At 51.5% G+C, this 15,566-nt stretch overlaps 1 protein-coding gene across 1 annotated transcript in view; it reads left to right on the forward strand.

The window, feature by feature from the left end:
• The window catches only part of Ltbp2 (latent transforming growth factor beta binding protein 2), an 85,303-nt gene that overhangs the window by 54,637 nt on the left and 15,100 nt on the right, over nt 1-15,566 (forward strand). Inside the window, exons 9-18 of the mRNA XM_038336584.1 lie at nt 650-724; nt 1,560-1,682; nt 4,555-4,719; nt 4,972-5,187; nt 5,931-5,950; nt 7,114-7,153; nt 7,872-7,985; nt 10,084-10,212; nt 10,867-10,995; nt 15,155-15,274. Of these exons, the coding sequence (XP_038192512.1) occupies nt 650-724; nt 1,560-1,682; nt 4,555-4,719; nt 4,972-5,187; nt 5,931-5,950; nt 7,114-7,153; nt 7,872-7,985; nt 10,084-10,212; nt 10,867-10,995; nt 15,155-15,274 (1,131 nt within the window). The remainder of the gene's footprint in view (nt 1-649; nt 725-1,559; nt 1,683-4,554; nt 4,720-4,971; nt 5,188-5,930; nt 5,951-7,113; nt 7,154-7,871; nt 7,986-10,083; nt 10,213-10,866; nt 10,996-15,154; nt 15,275-15,566) is intronic.

The raw sequence follows: 15,566 nt of genomic DNA on the forward strand, positions 1-15,566 counted from the left end.
GGGAAGGTTGAGACTGCTTAAAATCTAGTGACTCTCAAATATGTAATGCCTCATTATTAGATAGTATTTCTCCCTTCTGAAATTCATAACTCTAATTCCTTTATTTGTTTGTTTCGTATGTGTTCATACTCATGCATGATGTGTATGTGTGGTGTGTACCTATCATGGCATGCAGATGTGGAAGTCAGAGGACCACTGCGGGAGTTGCTTCTCTTGGTCCAACATGTGGGTTCCGGGACTTGAACTCAGGTTGTCAGACTTGGCAGCAAGCACTTTTACCTGCTGAGTCATCTTACCTGTCCTGGAATTTACACCCTTAGACTTCCAGCTCCCAAACCACCTCGTGGTTTCCTCCCACCATCCCCAGCTCCCAATACCTGTCATTTCCCTCTTTGAGTCTGTAAGTTTGCCTTTTTCAGATTCCACACAAATAATGTGATCAGGCTGGGCTTGTCTTTATGTGCCTGGTACATTTCACTCAATATTGTCTTAAAAAAAAAAAAATCAAGATGGGCCAGGAGGATCAAGCAAGGTGGAACAGCTTCCCAGGGAGATGTTTGGAGAGACCCTGAGACATCCAGACTGTGGCCACTGTGTAGATGAGTTCCAAGGCCCTCCCATGAGACCTGTCTCTATCTTCATTCCTCAGCCTTCCCAGTGATAGAAAATGGTCAGCTGGAGTGTCCCCAAGGGTACAAGAGACTGAACCTCAGCCACTGCCAAGGTAAGGATGACCCCAGGGCTGGGTGAAGCGGAAGGGTGGGGGTGCGATTCGGCCTGCTAATGCTGGGGCAGTATGCACCCCAGGAAGGATGAGAACCTGCCACTGCCTAGGAGGCCTCTATTGTTCAGGGAACTGTGGAAGTGACTGGCCCTCAGGTCTATTGAGGGTGCTGAGAGATCCAGGGTGCTGGGGTCACCCCTAGCCGGAAACCCTGCACATACACTCTCAGTTTCCCGGGACATTTCCACTACCAGGAAACCACAATGAATTGGTGGGGACCTCTGTAGGCTCCTCCTGTCAGAACACAGCTAGGTGGTTGGGCCTCCTTCCCAGCTGCCTCACAGTCCATAGCCAGGGACTGGGACAGGAAGGGGGCACAGGTGGCAGAGTAAGTGGACCATGAAGACTAATCCTGCCCCCATCTTGATGGCCTCACTGATGTACCTATGGGCCAACTGAGGCAGGCATCGCCAGCATTAGAACCCACAGAGGGATCAGACCTTGGTACATAAGAACCAGTCAAAACGGTCTATAAGGTTAAATGGGGGTGTCATATTCAAATATCAAAAAGAGTCTGACGCATGCAGTAGTCACTCCACAAATGTTAGCTTTCCAACTAAGGTGGCTGCTATGTGCCAGTTAGTGAAGCAGCTCGCAGTTTTCCCATTGAATTATTGTATCAGCATGGTCGGGTGGTTACTATTAGGGTCTATGATTGGCGAGTGAGAAAACCAAGGCACACAGAGAGATCCCACCCTGGCTATGGGATGGCAGCTCCCTCCCTGCTACCCGGCTTCGGCTGAATGGGCATTCCGGCATTCCTCCACCCCTGCAGATATCAATGAGTGCCTGACCTTGGGGCTGTGCAAGGACTCAGAATGTGTGAACACCAGGGGCAGCTACCTGTGCACCTGCAGGCCCGGCCTCATGTTGGACCCATCGAGGAGCCGCTGTGTATGTGAGTGATAGTGGGGCCGAGGGCGAGAGACACCCTCCCGGGGAACAGTCCAGACCCAGAGTGGCGAATTTCCCAAGACCTCATGGCCTCGTGCCCAGAGCTCATATGGGGCTTTTCTTGGGAAGGAAGGCCTGAGCAGAGCACAACAAAAGCTGTCCCTAAAGGCCACCTCTAGCTCACAGAGCTCTCTGGCTGGCAGCAAAGTGCCCACTATGGGGTCTGGGAAGGCCATAGGAGGAACAAAACTCTGCTGCCACCCAGAGGTAGTGGCCTGTAGAAAGGGTGGCGGGACCTGACATCTCTAGGGACAGGAGACAGTGAGAGTCCTGAGAGGAAGAGAACCAGGATGGGAGAACTGGTCAGTCAGCTTGTGGTGCAGTAATAGCTAATAAGGCCCCAAGGACCTTATAGTCTTTCCTTTTCCAGGTCCCTTAAAGTTTCCTTATCAAGCTGGGCATGGTGGTGTATGCCTTAACCCCAGAATTCTGGAGGCAGGCGCCAACCTGGTCTATGAAGTGATATCCAGGCTAGGCAAGGTTCCATAGCAAAACCCTGTCTCAAGACAACACCAACAACAAACAAAACAAAACAAAGCCTTCTTTATCAGGTACTTAACACCCAACATGTCTGAATGCCAGGAAGACACCCCAATACAACAATATGGAGAAGCAGGGGACTGCTGTCTTTATTTTCTCTCCCTCCCCAAGGCTCCTCCCTCCAGCTTCCTCCAAGGATTCACTGTGCCTCCGCCCCCCAGTGGAGAAGGCAAGCTGGTGGCTACCTGACTAGGGCAGTAAAGCCATCTCTGGAGGCTGATCCGGCTTCCTTATATCCCACCTTGGGAATCAAAGGGATAGAGCGTGTCCCCACAGTAACCCAAGGGAAGCGACCACTGAAGGCAGAGATTGCCCCTGAGGATGAGGGACTCAGGAGCTGATGGATATGCATGTGGTCCTGACCTTTGCCAGGGTGTGCATGTGTGCCTTGCTGTGTTTCATCTCTGTGACCCTGTGAAGACAGCTTCTTCAGCCAGGAGTCACAGAAACCCAACTCCCACTGCTTTAATTGATGAGCACAACTAGGAAGTGAGAGGGGGCAAATGTGACCTTGTTGGTTGGATTCAACTCCCCACAATGACCAGGAGTTTTGCCTTGCTGTTTCCTGGGTTGGTTTCCCAGCTCCTTCAGATGTGGCCTCTGTAACTGGAGGTTTGTCTTTTGCCCACCGGTTCCCGGATAACCATTTTGAGGCTTAATAGTAATTACATACTGCTTGGTCTATTAGCTTAGGCTTATTATTATCTTATCTCTTACAACTTAAATTAACCCATTTCTATTATTCTGTATTTCACCATGAGTCTCATGGCTTGTTACCTAACATCTTGCTTCTCAGGCAACTGCTGGCGTCTCCCCGACTCTGCCCTTTTTCTCCTTGTATCTCTGTTTGGATTTCCTGCCTGGCTCTATTCTACCTGGGTATTAGCCAAGTTAGCTTCTTTACTAACCAATGGTAATAAGACATATTCTCAGGACAGGCGGTGGTGGTGCATGCCTTTAATCCCAGCACTCGGGAGGCAGAGGCAGGCAGATCTCTGTGAGTTCAAGGCCAGCCTGGTCTATTGAACTAGTGCCAGGACAAGCCCTAACACTACACAGAGAAACCCTGTCTCAAAAAACCAAAATGAATAAAGAAAAGAAAAAGACATATTTGCAGCATACAGAGAGACATCCCACATTAGCCTCCATGTACCCTAGGCTCTCAGTCTGAACACGGTCACCTGTTTTCTAATATAATCCAAGAAAAGTCCCCAAGCTGAGCTGTAGAGGGCTTACTTTCTCAAGTGCCTCTCCCTGTCCCAATCACTGTGACCAGGGATATGAGCTTCAGTCTTGCAATCAGGAAGTGGTCCAAGGGGGTGGAGTGAGTCCTTTTCTGCAGCATTGGCACACATGCCTGGTCAGCCCAAGTGCCCGCAGTCCTTGGCATCATTACTCCACACATAAAGAAGCTGCAGCCCGGGGCATTGTGTAGCCCAGCGGGTAGCAGATATTCAAACTGACCAGGGCTCCTTAGAATCTTTAATTCTCAACTGTGGCTGTTGCTCTTGTCACCCCTCTGTCCTCTGACAGTCTGGTCTGTCCTCTGAAGATTTAAGTCTCTTTCCAACCTGTTGGTCATACATTTTCCTACTGAGAGAATAAGTAAGAGACTATTTTTTAACATTCACTTGCTTTTAGCTCCAAAGGATTTATGGTTTCAGTGATTTTTTAAAAATTATTTTTGTCTTATGTTTATGTGTGCATGTGTAGGGCTTAGCCGTGCTTGGCAAGGGCTCCACCACTGAGCTACACACCTGGATTCAGTCCTAGTTGTTTGGTTAAGTGAGCCATCCATGCATCGATTCAACATGCATTATTAAGCAACCATATACCCCAGACACGTGGATGGCCCTGAGTGACAAGGATGACCCAGACAAGATCCCTGTCCTCTCAGCTCTCTGGCAATCCTCCGGTTCTCACCTTGTCTCACCTTCCCAGAGAGGTTTTCTGTGGCCCTCAGGGCACACTGCTCCCTGCTCATCTTGAAGCACATATGGAGCCTTTAGTAAACACTCAAGGGCAGCAGGTGGAGGCAACAACTCTATTCCCAGGTCCTGCCCTCACATGAGGGTGGCAAGGCCTCATCAGGTGGACACTATGAGGAGATGCAGGGCATTCCACCATAGCCATTCTTCCCAAAGCTCTCGTGAGCATCCGAACTTCCAGAGTGGGACATGAGCCGGGCTAGTCTCGGTGCCCATGACTGACCCCACCTCTGTCCACTGCCTATCGTGCTTTCTCCTCCCACCAACTCCCTGCTCTGTCTGTTGCAGCGGACAAGGCTGTCTCCATGCAACAGGGACTATGCTACCGGTCGCTGGGAGCTGGCACCTGCACCCTGCCTTTGATACACCGGATCACCAAGCAGATCTGCTGCTGCAGTCGTGTGGGCAAAGCCTGGGGCAGCAAGTGTGAAAAGTGCCCCTTGCCTGGCACAGGTAAACCCATCCTCACCCCACCTCTGGCCACCAGGATACTTGCTCAAAGCCATTAGCCACTTCCCCAGCCTGGGTAGGACCCCCCCACACACGCTTCAAGCCAGAAGGCTCAGTATACACTTCCATGTTCCAGACCTGGGACTCCGCTTGCAGCCACAATCGTCTTGTCCCCGAGAGGGAAGGAAGGTGGGGACTAAGGCCCTGGGTTCTTGCAGAAATGGCATGGCTCTGTTCATTCTCTGTCATTTTAAGAGGCCTTCAGGGAGATCTGCCCTGCCGGTCATGGTTACACCTACTCGAGCTCAGACATCCGCCTGTCCATGAGGAAAGCGGAGGAGGAGGAACTGGCTAGCCCCTTCAAGGAACAGATTCAGAGGGTCAGTGGACCTTTGCCTGGGGCAGCCGAAAGGCAACCACTCCGGGCAGTCACCGACACCTGGATTGAGGCTGAAACCCTCCCTGACAAAGGTATCTGAGCTGGGGGAGACACCTAAGGACCCTCCTTTTCTGTATAGTTCCCTGCCCAGGTCTTGGGTTTAGGACGGTAACTTCGCACAGTTTCCTGGGGCTCAGGACGTGTGGGCTGGGAAGTGCTTATGCTTGAGTCCTCCAGCTGGTGCTCTGGAAAACAGACGGGTCATGCCAGAGTCACCCAGTCCAGGAGGCCGGGAAGCTCTTAGGACCAAGTAAACTAGGAGATTGCCAGAATTACTCCAAGAATCTGGGACAGAGACGCGAGGACAGAACTCAGTGGCCATAGATGTGGGCACTAGCCCAGTCAGAGGTGATGCATTTCCTTCCTGGAAGTCCTCCCTTAGTCCATTGCCAGAGCAGGGAGGATGGAGGGCAACCCATTTGATCAGGGCCCCAGGAGAGAGGAGATCTGTTGTGGGTCTAATGAGGCTGGCTGATGAAAACTTCTGTTGAAGTCCTGGAGACTTGGAAGGAATGCAGGGGACTTCCTTTCTCCAACTGACAGGTGAACTGGGCTACCTGTATGCTCTGTTAGAGCCTTGGATTTCTGGGGTGGTGGGTCCCCAAAGGGAGCTGACAGGCTGAGGTGACTAAAAAGAGTGGCACTCTCTGTGTTGCTCATCTTGCTGGGAATGTAGGGGGAGTGTAGACTGTGAGGCAGCCAGGCTGCCAGCGAAGAGCAGAAGAAGGTCACTGCCTCCCCTCCTGGAGCTCATGATGTCATCTTCCTTCCCCAGGTGACTCCCAGGCTATTCAGGTGAGTGGGGCTTCCTGCCAGGGAGCCTGATTAGGGTGAGACAGAGGATGGCATAGACCCCAGGCATAGTCTCAGGAGAGCAGGAAAAAGGATGGAGCATATGCCGGATTTTACTTGGAGAAATCACAAAGTGGAGTCAAGGACCCATGTGACTGTGTGCTTAGTCCTGGCTGCCATTAAGCTTGATCGCTGTGCATGAAGCCTAGAGCTGGTCATGAATCTGGCATGTTTTCTGAGCTTGTTTAACACATACCCTCTGTGAGGAGCTCGTGGGAAAGCAGAAGCATGGCTGTGAACACCTCCAACCATTTCACTGAGGAGAGGGCGTCTGGCCTCCTTCCCTGGGCCCAGATCCTCTTGTGCAGCCAGGACTGAGCATCTCTGAGCATCTCCTCCAGAGGAGTGAATCTGCTTTATCCTCCTCTAGGCCTTGACCAGTCTGCTGGCTCCTGCTCATCTCCCAATGGTGATGAGCTAACCTGTCTCCATGTGCTGCTTCTCCAGCAGCCTTGATTTCCTGCTTAAGAACCATGTGAAGCCAGGCAGGGTGGTGCACACTTTTAACCCCACCACTTGGGAGGCAGAGGCCAGCCTGGGCTAAAGGTGGAATTCCAGGACATCCAGGGCTACACAGAGAAACTCCGTCTAAAAAAACAAAACAAAATAAAACAACCACGTGCTGTCCTCTCAGATCAAAACTTTCCCTCCATGTCCTCGTAGTCCCGACAATGCCCCCGTGCCTTTCTGTCCTCTGCTGGTCTTCTTTGCTTCCCTGTCCCCAGCTGTCTCTGTCCATGTGGTGAGGGGCACCGAGTATGGCTGTGACTCCTGGCTTTGCCACACTGGCCTTGTGGCCCTGGATGGTCTACTCACTTTCTGTTACGTCATCAATGACATGAAGATCGCAGCTTTGATAAGTGCTAATATTCTGCTCTGCATCCCAGCATCCCACACTGAGCTGGTAGCAGGCACACGTTTAACTGCTACAACTTAGAAGGAAGCAGAGCTGGTCAGTTAAGGATCAAAAATGCCTAGAGAATACATGCCAGCAGTAAAAACTCACTACCAGAGAGAGCTGGACAGGAAGGAGGTGGGGTAAGAAACGTGTCCCAGGAATAACAGATGAGCCCCCCCCCCCCCAAATAACCTTCATTTCTGTGCAGATCACAACCAGAGTTCCCCACCTACCTGCCTGGGTACCAGGTGAGTTCCTCTTCCTAGAAGCTCCCAGAAGAAGAAACCTAGTTTTAGTTATGGAATGAGTACCTGTGAACTGACCCGTGGGTTCCCATCAGAGGTGGTGTGTGATGCAGCGTGTCAGCACTCTTTCCGGGAACCCTGAGTCCCTAAGGGACTGTCCAGTTAGCAAGTGATCCCATGATGCTTTGCAAATGTTTTCCTACCTACTCAACACAGAAGACAATCAGGTCAAAGAGGAGGTGCTGGCTGAAGGAACAGCTTGATGGGGCTCCAGAACCCTCTCCTCCAGCGGCCTCATCTTACCTCCTGACCCTGAGCTGACCTCTCCCCAGAGCTGGGCTCAGAGTCAAGGATGTTGAGTTTTCCCTGCTGTGATGTGGACATGACACCTGCTGCCTCCCATGGCAACTGGGTGCTTGTGCTTGCAGCACCGTTTTGTGAGCTGCAAGATGCATTACAAGTGAAAGCAGAATGTTAAACTGGGCATTGGGAGGTGGGGCAGCAGTTCTTCCTCCAGCAAGCTGGCAGGCCTTAGACAAGTAGCCATTTCTACAGTCCCTGGTTTTACTACAAGGGGAGGAGACCAGATATGCCAAAAGATGGTGGGAGCCCTAGGTGCCGCTTTTGGTTCTTAGGATTCTGAACATCAGAGAACACAGAAGGTCCACAGAAGGGCCACTGCCAGCCCATGGCCCTACTTCCTCCCCTCTGTCCTCTCCAGGGGATGCCACCGGAAGACCGACACCACCATTGCCTGGACAGGGCATTCCAGAAAGCCCAGAGGAAGAGAAAGTGATTCCCTCCAGTAATGTCCTGGCGACACAGAGTCCCCCAGGTAGCTGCAGAAGTTCTTGGAGGCTCTTTGTCCCCACCTTTGGGAGATGTGGTTGCCCAGAAGCAAACTCCAGGGCAAGGCTGTGAATGGAGCTTCTCTCTCTTGCTTCTTCAATCACGTGAATATTCTCCAGCTCTGACCTAGTGGTCCAGGTCTGATCCTCCAAAGGTCACAAAGCCTAACTAGAAAATGCAGGAACCGTGCCTGGGCACTAACGCTCTTTGGAGGGACTTCAGGGACTTCTCAGAGGACTTCAGGGAAGTCATGGATCTTTCTGGAGCATGGGGTGGGGGCCTCTTGAAGAATAGGAACTCATAGAGTAGGAGGCAAGGTGAGAGGGGGCTGAGTCAGTGAGGGCCGTGGCAGTGGCTGTCACCTGCCCACAGAAGGTTTTGGAGAAGGGACAGAGTTATATTGCACAGGGTTGTTAAACTGTCCAGAACTGGCTCCCTATGGTCTACCATAGTGATGAGGGGTGGTGTGAGGGAGGTCCCAGGAAAGCCCATCTGGCTGTGGAATGTACCTTTCACAGAGGCTCTTTGTCTGGGGACTTTGTTCAGGAGAAGAAGCAAGGTTACCATTGTAGTAGTGTAGTGTAGAAGTTACAAGCTTACCATTGTAGTAGTGTAGTGTAGAAGTTACAAGCTTACCATTGTAGTAGTGTAGTGTAGAAGTTACAAGCTTACCATTGTAGTAGTGTAGTGTAGAAGTTACAAGCTTACCATTGTAGTAGTGTAGTGTAGAAGTTACAAGCTTACCATTGTAGTAGTGTAGTGTAGAAGTTACAAGCTTACCATTGTAGTAGTGTAGTGTAGAAGTTACAAGCTTACCATTGTAGTAGTGTAGTGTAGAAGTTACAAGCTTACCACTGTAGTAGTGTCGCCTGTGTTCTCTGCACACGTGAGCCCTCTTGCCTGCCCTCCCTAGGGACTAACTGTGCTCTTAGCTAGAGGGTCACCTGGAGCAGGAGTCGAGGGTGGCTAGAGTTCTGGATTTCCTGCGTTGAGAGAAGAATGTCTGCAGCTTGGTGCAGAGAAAGTCGCAGGTGGGATGGGGCTTGGCTTTCCTGAGCGTTCTCAGCAGACCTCTCCCAGGATTCAGAGGAAGTCTCCTGGGACTCCAGGAAGCATCTCCTTCCAAGGAGGCAGGAAGGGCTGCCTGTGTGTGGGGCTCCACTGGGGAGTACTGAGACTGACAACTGAAATACTCCTGGAGAAAAGACCATGGTGCAGTGAATCCAGGCTGGGCCCAGCAGTGGCCTTCGTCCATGCAGGTGGCAGTTTCAATCTATGTCTGATCCAGCTGCTGCCCTGCTGTCTTCCAGCCTCACCTTCTGGGTGGACATTTGGATTGTGGCTGGGGACGGCTAATAGAAACTTGGAACCAGTCTAGAGAGAAGATGACCTTGCGCCCTAGGCCACTGTAGGCATTCCGTTCAGAGCACATTAGCAATGCCATGAAGCCCCTCTGCATTCCAACTTGGGCCACTTCTTACCCACTCTGCTGAGGCTTCTGGCTTCTCTCAGAGTGGTGGGGCCGGGAAGGGACCCCTAGGTATGTGGGATATAGGATAAGACAACAGGGTGAACACAGGTGAAAGCAGTGCCCCCTTATTGTTTACTGGTTCATCATTCATTCATTCATTCATTCATTCATCATAAGTGTCAGGTACTTCTCTAATATTAAAGATACAAGAAAAAATAAGCTAGTTTCTTCCGTCTCTGTAACCTATTCACTAGACCTGTGAGTCTATGCGAAGATAGGTAAGAATTTCTGGGGGTGGCTAGCACTGGTTCTTTGGGTAAGAGCTATGCCCACATTTAGGATGAGGGTGAGAGTTAGGAGGTTATTTGTAGGGAATATGGGGGCTACCAGAAGCCATTAGGTCTCTGTCAAGTGACTCAGAGCCCAGGCACAGGTCCCATTACTCCCTCTGAGACCATGTGACACAGCGGTGTGAGAGGGTGTGCTAAAGGAAAGTAGACTTCCGGTGGTCTTCTGAGGACCCTGGACCTGCCCCTGCTCTCCCCCCACCCTGCTCGAGTGCCTTCATGTGTCCTTTACTCAGCCGTCATCTCTGCTTGCTCCATGTCTGCAGGCTTTGATCCATGTTTTGCTGGGGCCTCCAACATCTGTGGCCCTGGAACCTGCGTGACCCTTCCGGATGGATACAGATGTCTCTGCAACCCTGGCTACCGGCTCCACCCCAGCCAGGCCTACTGCACCGGTATTTACAGGGTGTCCTGTGGCTGCTGAGTGGTGGGGGCAAATAGGAATAGGGTGTGGGGTCTGAGTCAAGAAGTCAGGCTGTGTAATATCTAAGTCAAGTGCCATGATTGATGAGCTTAGGAGAGCAGTTCCTGTGGACACATCTAACTAGACCTTCAGTTAGGCTATGACCAGACTCTAGGAGAAAGGGTCCCAAGCCAGAACTAGCATTCCCTCCACCTCAAAGTGGCCATGTTTCTGCCTACAGAGCAGATTAAGGCCTCATCCATCAGGGCTGCCCCTTGGGGACATGTTTGAAGCCAACAAAAATCAGATGTGCCATTCCCCCTGACCAGTACGTTGTGTGTAGGAGAAACATTCACTGTGGGCTTGAAGGAGAAAGGAAATGATTGTGGGGTCACTGAAGGAAGGGGACAATGGGCAGGGAGGAGGCACTGATCATCACTCAAGGATTCCTAGGGCCTAAGAGGCCCCAGCAGGCTGACCTGTGACTTTGTCCTTGGAGACTTTCATCTCCGCCTCTGCCTCCTCTGCTTCCTTACCCCTTCCATGTCACATAGCGTCATCCTCTAGTGTGGGCAAGTTGCTGGCAGATGCCCAGAGAAAGGCACACCGGCCTCCATGACCTTCTTCCCTGCCTCCTTCTGGCCAGATGACAACGAGTGTTTGAGGAACCCCTGTGCGGGAAGAGGGCGCTGTATCAACAGTGTGGGCTCCTTCTCCTGCCTCTGCTATCCCGGCTACTCACTAGCCACCCTGGGAGACACACAGGAGTGCCAAGGTAAGTCAGACGCGCATTAGGACTGGGATGGCACAGGAGAACACCTCTTGGCTAGGCCCTACAGTGGGGGTGGAAGAAGAGACAGACATGCAGAGTTTTACCACTGGGGAGTACCAGAGCCGTGGGAAAGGAGACAGCACTCTGACCTTGATCTGAGAGGAAGCTGAGCTTATGCTGGGATCACAGGGGAGAAGAGAAGCCCAGAAAATGGCAATGTTTGCAAAGACCTCAAGGAATTGTGTGGTTAGAACCAAGAGGAAGCCAGAGACTTGGCTGGTGATGGGGACCAAAAGCCAGGACTCAAGTGACAAAAAAAACTTTTTTGGGGGGGAACGAGGGTGACCCATGAGGATAGGAGCTTGGACTCTCGAAAGACCAGGGGACATTTGTACATTTGGGAGAGGAGTTCTGGTCCCCAGAAGTGGGGATAGCTGCAGGCTTTGACCTTCTTCCAAGAAGGCCTGACCGCAGTTAGGCAACTCTTGGTAAGCAGGCTTAGTTATGGTTACCATTGCTGTGACACCGTGACCAAAAACAACGTGGGGAGGGAAATGCTTATTTGGTTTCCATAACCTGAATCACAGTCCATTGAGGGAAGCCAAGGCAGGGACTCACACAGGACAGGAACCTGGAGGCAGGAGATAATGCGGAGGCCAAGGGGGGTTTCTCACTGGCTTTCTCAGGGCTTGCATAGCTACCTTTCTTAGAGATCCCAGAACCACCAGTCCAGGGCAGCCCCAGCCATGATGGGTTGTGCACTCCTACATCAATCACTAGTTAAGAAAATGCCTTTACAAGCTTGCCTATAGTCTGATCTAAGGGAGGCATTTTCTCAACTATGGCTCCCTCCTCTCTGATGATTCTAGCTTATGTCAAGTTGACATAAAACAAGCCAGCACCCCGTGCAAACCCTTTTATAACATAGAACGCTCCTGTACAATTTTTTAATGAATAAGTTCACAAAGAAATAAGGACGTCTCTTCCACACAGTGCTTGGAGACCCAGAAGAAATTGGGAAACTTGCACCTTGAGAACAGCCCTACCTGTTCTGGGGACTCACATTTCTGGCACTAGTCAGGGCTTTGGCCGTGATCACTTGTTCCCCGGCGTCGCCCTGGAGCAATGAATCCTTCCATTGGCAGAGTCTCCTCGGCGTCTGATTCCAAGGATCTGGCCCTCAGAATCCAGAGCCATCCAAGTCCTCTCACTTCATTATGTGAGGAAGGGAGGCAGAGAAGCCCCACTTCATAGGAGCATGAGGGAGCCAGGTCAGAGAGAGAGGCCAGGTACCAGGCCCTTAGAGGTCTGAAGACAACCAAATGCATGAGCAGGGATAATGGCGCTATTGAGTTAGATGAGCAAGCGACTGGCTAGAGCAGAGAATCTGGGAAGGTTTCCCTGAGGGGGTCCTTGAACTGGGGTAGAGTAATAACAGGTCCCATTAACGAGCACGTATACCCAGAGCCACCCTGGGCACTTTATATATAAAGCCCGCCATTCCAAACCTTGCAGTCCTCAGTTCCACACTTCATGCTTTAGCAGAGGAAGCACTGAGAGGTGAGCTGAAACACCCACGGACACTGCACCTTGTTATAGCAGCACTGGACATAGATTCAAAATCACGCCGTCTCCAAAGCATGGTTTGCATCCCATGATCCCCTCCTTTATATGCGCAGGACCAGGTACCCGAGGAGCAGTAGCAGGAGTGGACGGGGTCACTAGTCCTGCGAAAGCCAACCGTGTCTGCACAGGCGAGCGTGTGGGCATGCCCTGGGAATTAGGATTAAGTCAGGGTGACTGGAGTGTGGGCTTGTTAGCAGAAGTGCCGGGGCTGAGGCCAATCCATGATGTGACTCTGGGGCCAAGCTGCAGTTCTTGGCCATTGTCCTGTGGGCAGTGGCTGCCAGGAGGGCTTGTTAAGGGTAGATGGTTCTGTCGTCTGGCTGTTAGGAAGGAGGTGACACATATGGCAGTGTGCAGAGCCAGGGGAAAGGCAGGGGACAGGGGATTTCCAAGCTTCAAGCAGCCTGGGTGGGTGCTGTGGTGAGGGGCTTTGCTCTCTGAAGGTCCAGACTGGGAGCTGGCCATAGGCAAGTTATAGCTACAGGGATTAGTATTGCAAGGACCGACCCAGACAAGAGGCTCTGTCCTGTGCCAGTCTGGTGTCTAGATGTCTCTGCCAGCCCCGACAGCTGTAGGAATGGGAGGAACCTGAGGTCAGCTGAAGAGCTTCCACTACTGGGGCTTGGCTGCCACTTTGAAGGCCCTAATCCAATTTAGCATCTACTTTCTAAATTTTGCCAGTCTCACAAAACAGTGTTTCATTATTTTAATCTAACATTGATTCGTATGTATAAATTAATCATTCTAAACCATTACAAGTTTCACGGTCATTTAAATAGAAATAAATGTAAATTATTTAAACATTAAGGATTTATCTAAGAGCTTGCATATAACCTTCCTTGGAATAAGTGCATGTCTGCACTCTGGCCTTTGGACTTCCTCATTTGTGAGCTGCTTTCCTCATCCTGTAAACAGGATCTGTGATCCTGTCTTTTGCTTGTTTTCCAAGTGTGGTTGTTGCTTTTCCTCATAACTTTTTGGGTGTAGTCTGTGCACTCTGCTACATCTTATGTGTTTTATGCGTGTGGAGGTCAGAGGACAGCTTTGAGGAGTTGGTTCTGTCCTCCATCTTTGTGTGGGTTCTGGGGTTGAACTCAGGTTGCCAGGCTTGGGTGACAAACTCTCGCCCACTGAGCCATGACTGGCCCCTTTTTGCATTATTTTTAATGCGTGGTGGTTTTGATATGCCACAAAGACATTGTGCACTTTATTTACCCTTTTCAGGATGCTTTCTCCAACTGGGGTCCGCCTTTACATGGCTCTTAGGAACCCCCTTCTCCACTTCCATTTTTCTCTACGACCAGTTTCCCCAGCACCATCTGTTTATTAGGGAGTGGTTCTGGCTTCACCCGTTTTTTTCCATCAGGGTCCCACTGTTCACTCTGCCTTCGAGAGCCTTCCCTTTCCTTTTGCGTTGGCAGTAGAGCTTCTGAGAGTTCAGACAGCTGTTTCTGAATTCCCTGGAGAGTTGTTGCCAGGAAGGTTCTTGGGTCTGCCCTACACTGAAGGCCAGGATCTCCCTGGGGACTGAGTGGGGTGTGTGTGACGGCTCTGCAGGAGGCTCCACCGTGAACCGGATGATAGGAAGGATGCCTGCGGTGGAAGCATGCTGGGTTTATGCCTGATCGGGGCTAGCAAGCGTTCCTCCATGTTTACTGCCAGCCAGGCACTCCCCTAAGGGGGCAAAGATGAGGCCTGGATGGGTTTGCCGGTGGAGTCAGGGAGTGGTCACCGGACAGAGTTGGTACACTGAGCCACTGTCTGAAATGGGACTAGGAATCTGCTGGTCACCAGGAGGGGAGAGACACTCCCAGCAGAGGCATGTGTGTGAACAGAGAGTTGGAGGCTGAACTCATGGGGATCTGCCATAGCTAGGATTATACCAGCGAGGGCGGGCAGATGAGCAAATACAGCAGGACTGGGGCCGGGTTTGGGAGCCAAACTGCAAGTAGGGCTGGAGTAGCAAGGAGCTGGGGAAATGAATCAGGGGAGCGGCCTGACCAAGTTTGGTCTTTAGGGTCAATCAGGTTTTCCCATCAGACTTCCACTTTTTTCTCTGCCTATGAGATCCTTCCCTTTTCTCCTCTGTTGGCAGTAGAGAGTCTCAGAAGGGGGGTGTCGGTGTACCTTACAGACCCTCGACTGCCTGCAGTGTTCTCTGTCCTTCTGAGCAGGTCCATCCTTAAGGAGAATCTTAGTGGTAGACTTCGTGTCTACTGTACTAACGCTGGGGCAGGGAGAACTTTGTTGGCCCCCTTGGCTCACACTCTACAGACTGATACCTGACCTCAAGCCCAGGCCTTTCATCAGGAGGAAACAAGGGCTCCCAAGGGCCCTAGAAGCAGCTACACCTGGGAGAAAAGAACTTAAGGGACCACAATCTCAGAACTGACCTAAGAATCCATTCAAAGAATCTTACTGCAGCAAAAGTGCCTCCCTTAGCTGGCAGCCTTGTTCACGGCCTCTGGGAAGGATGCCTCAGGACCCCTCCCCTCCAGGGCTGGCTTTGACTCGGGACCACCCTGTGTGTTTGCAGATATAGATGAGTGTGAGCAGCCGGGGGTGTGCAACGGTGGGCGATGCAGCAACACTGAAGGCTCATACCACTGTGAGTGCAACCAGGGTTACATCATGGTCAGCAAAGGACACTGCCAAGGTACGGAGCGAGGACAATGGACCGGCCTGCTGCCCCACACACTAAGACCACCAGCTCCCCTTCCAGCTGTCCTCTGCTGAGTCCCCTTGTCACTAAGCCAATTCCCACTGGCAGAGACATGTCTACGAATCCCTGAGCCCTCCTGCCTTTTGGGTGGTACATCGGCCTCCTGTCGTCCCAAGTAGCAGGGAAATACAAATCTATGTGACACCACAGGAATGCGCATCTTTGCACGCCTTTGTCCCCATCACCTTGGAAAATGTATTCTCTCTGTAGACAGCAGAGGAAGAGC

Source organism: Arvicola amphibius, chromosome 7, assembly GCF_903992535.2.
Source record: "Arvicola amphibius chromosome 7, mArvAmp1.2, whole genome shotgun sequence".
Taxonomy (NCBI): domain Eukaryota; kingdom Metazoa; phylum Chordata; class Mammalia; order Rodentia; family Cricetidae; genus Arvicola; species Arvicola amphibius.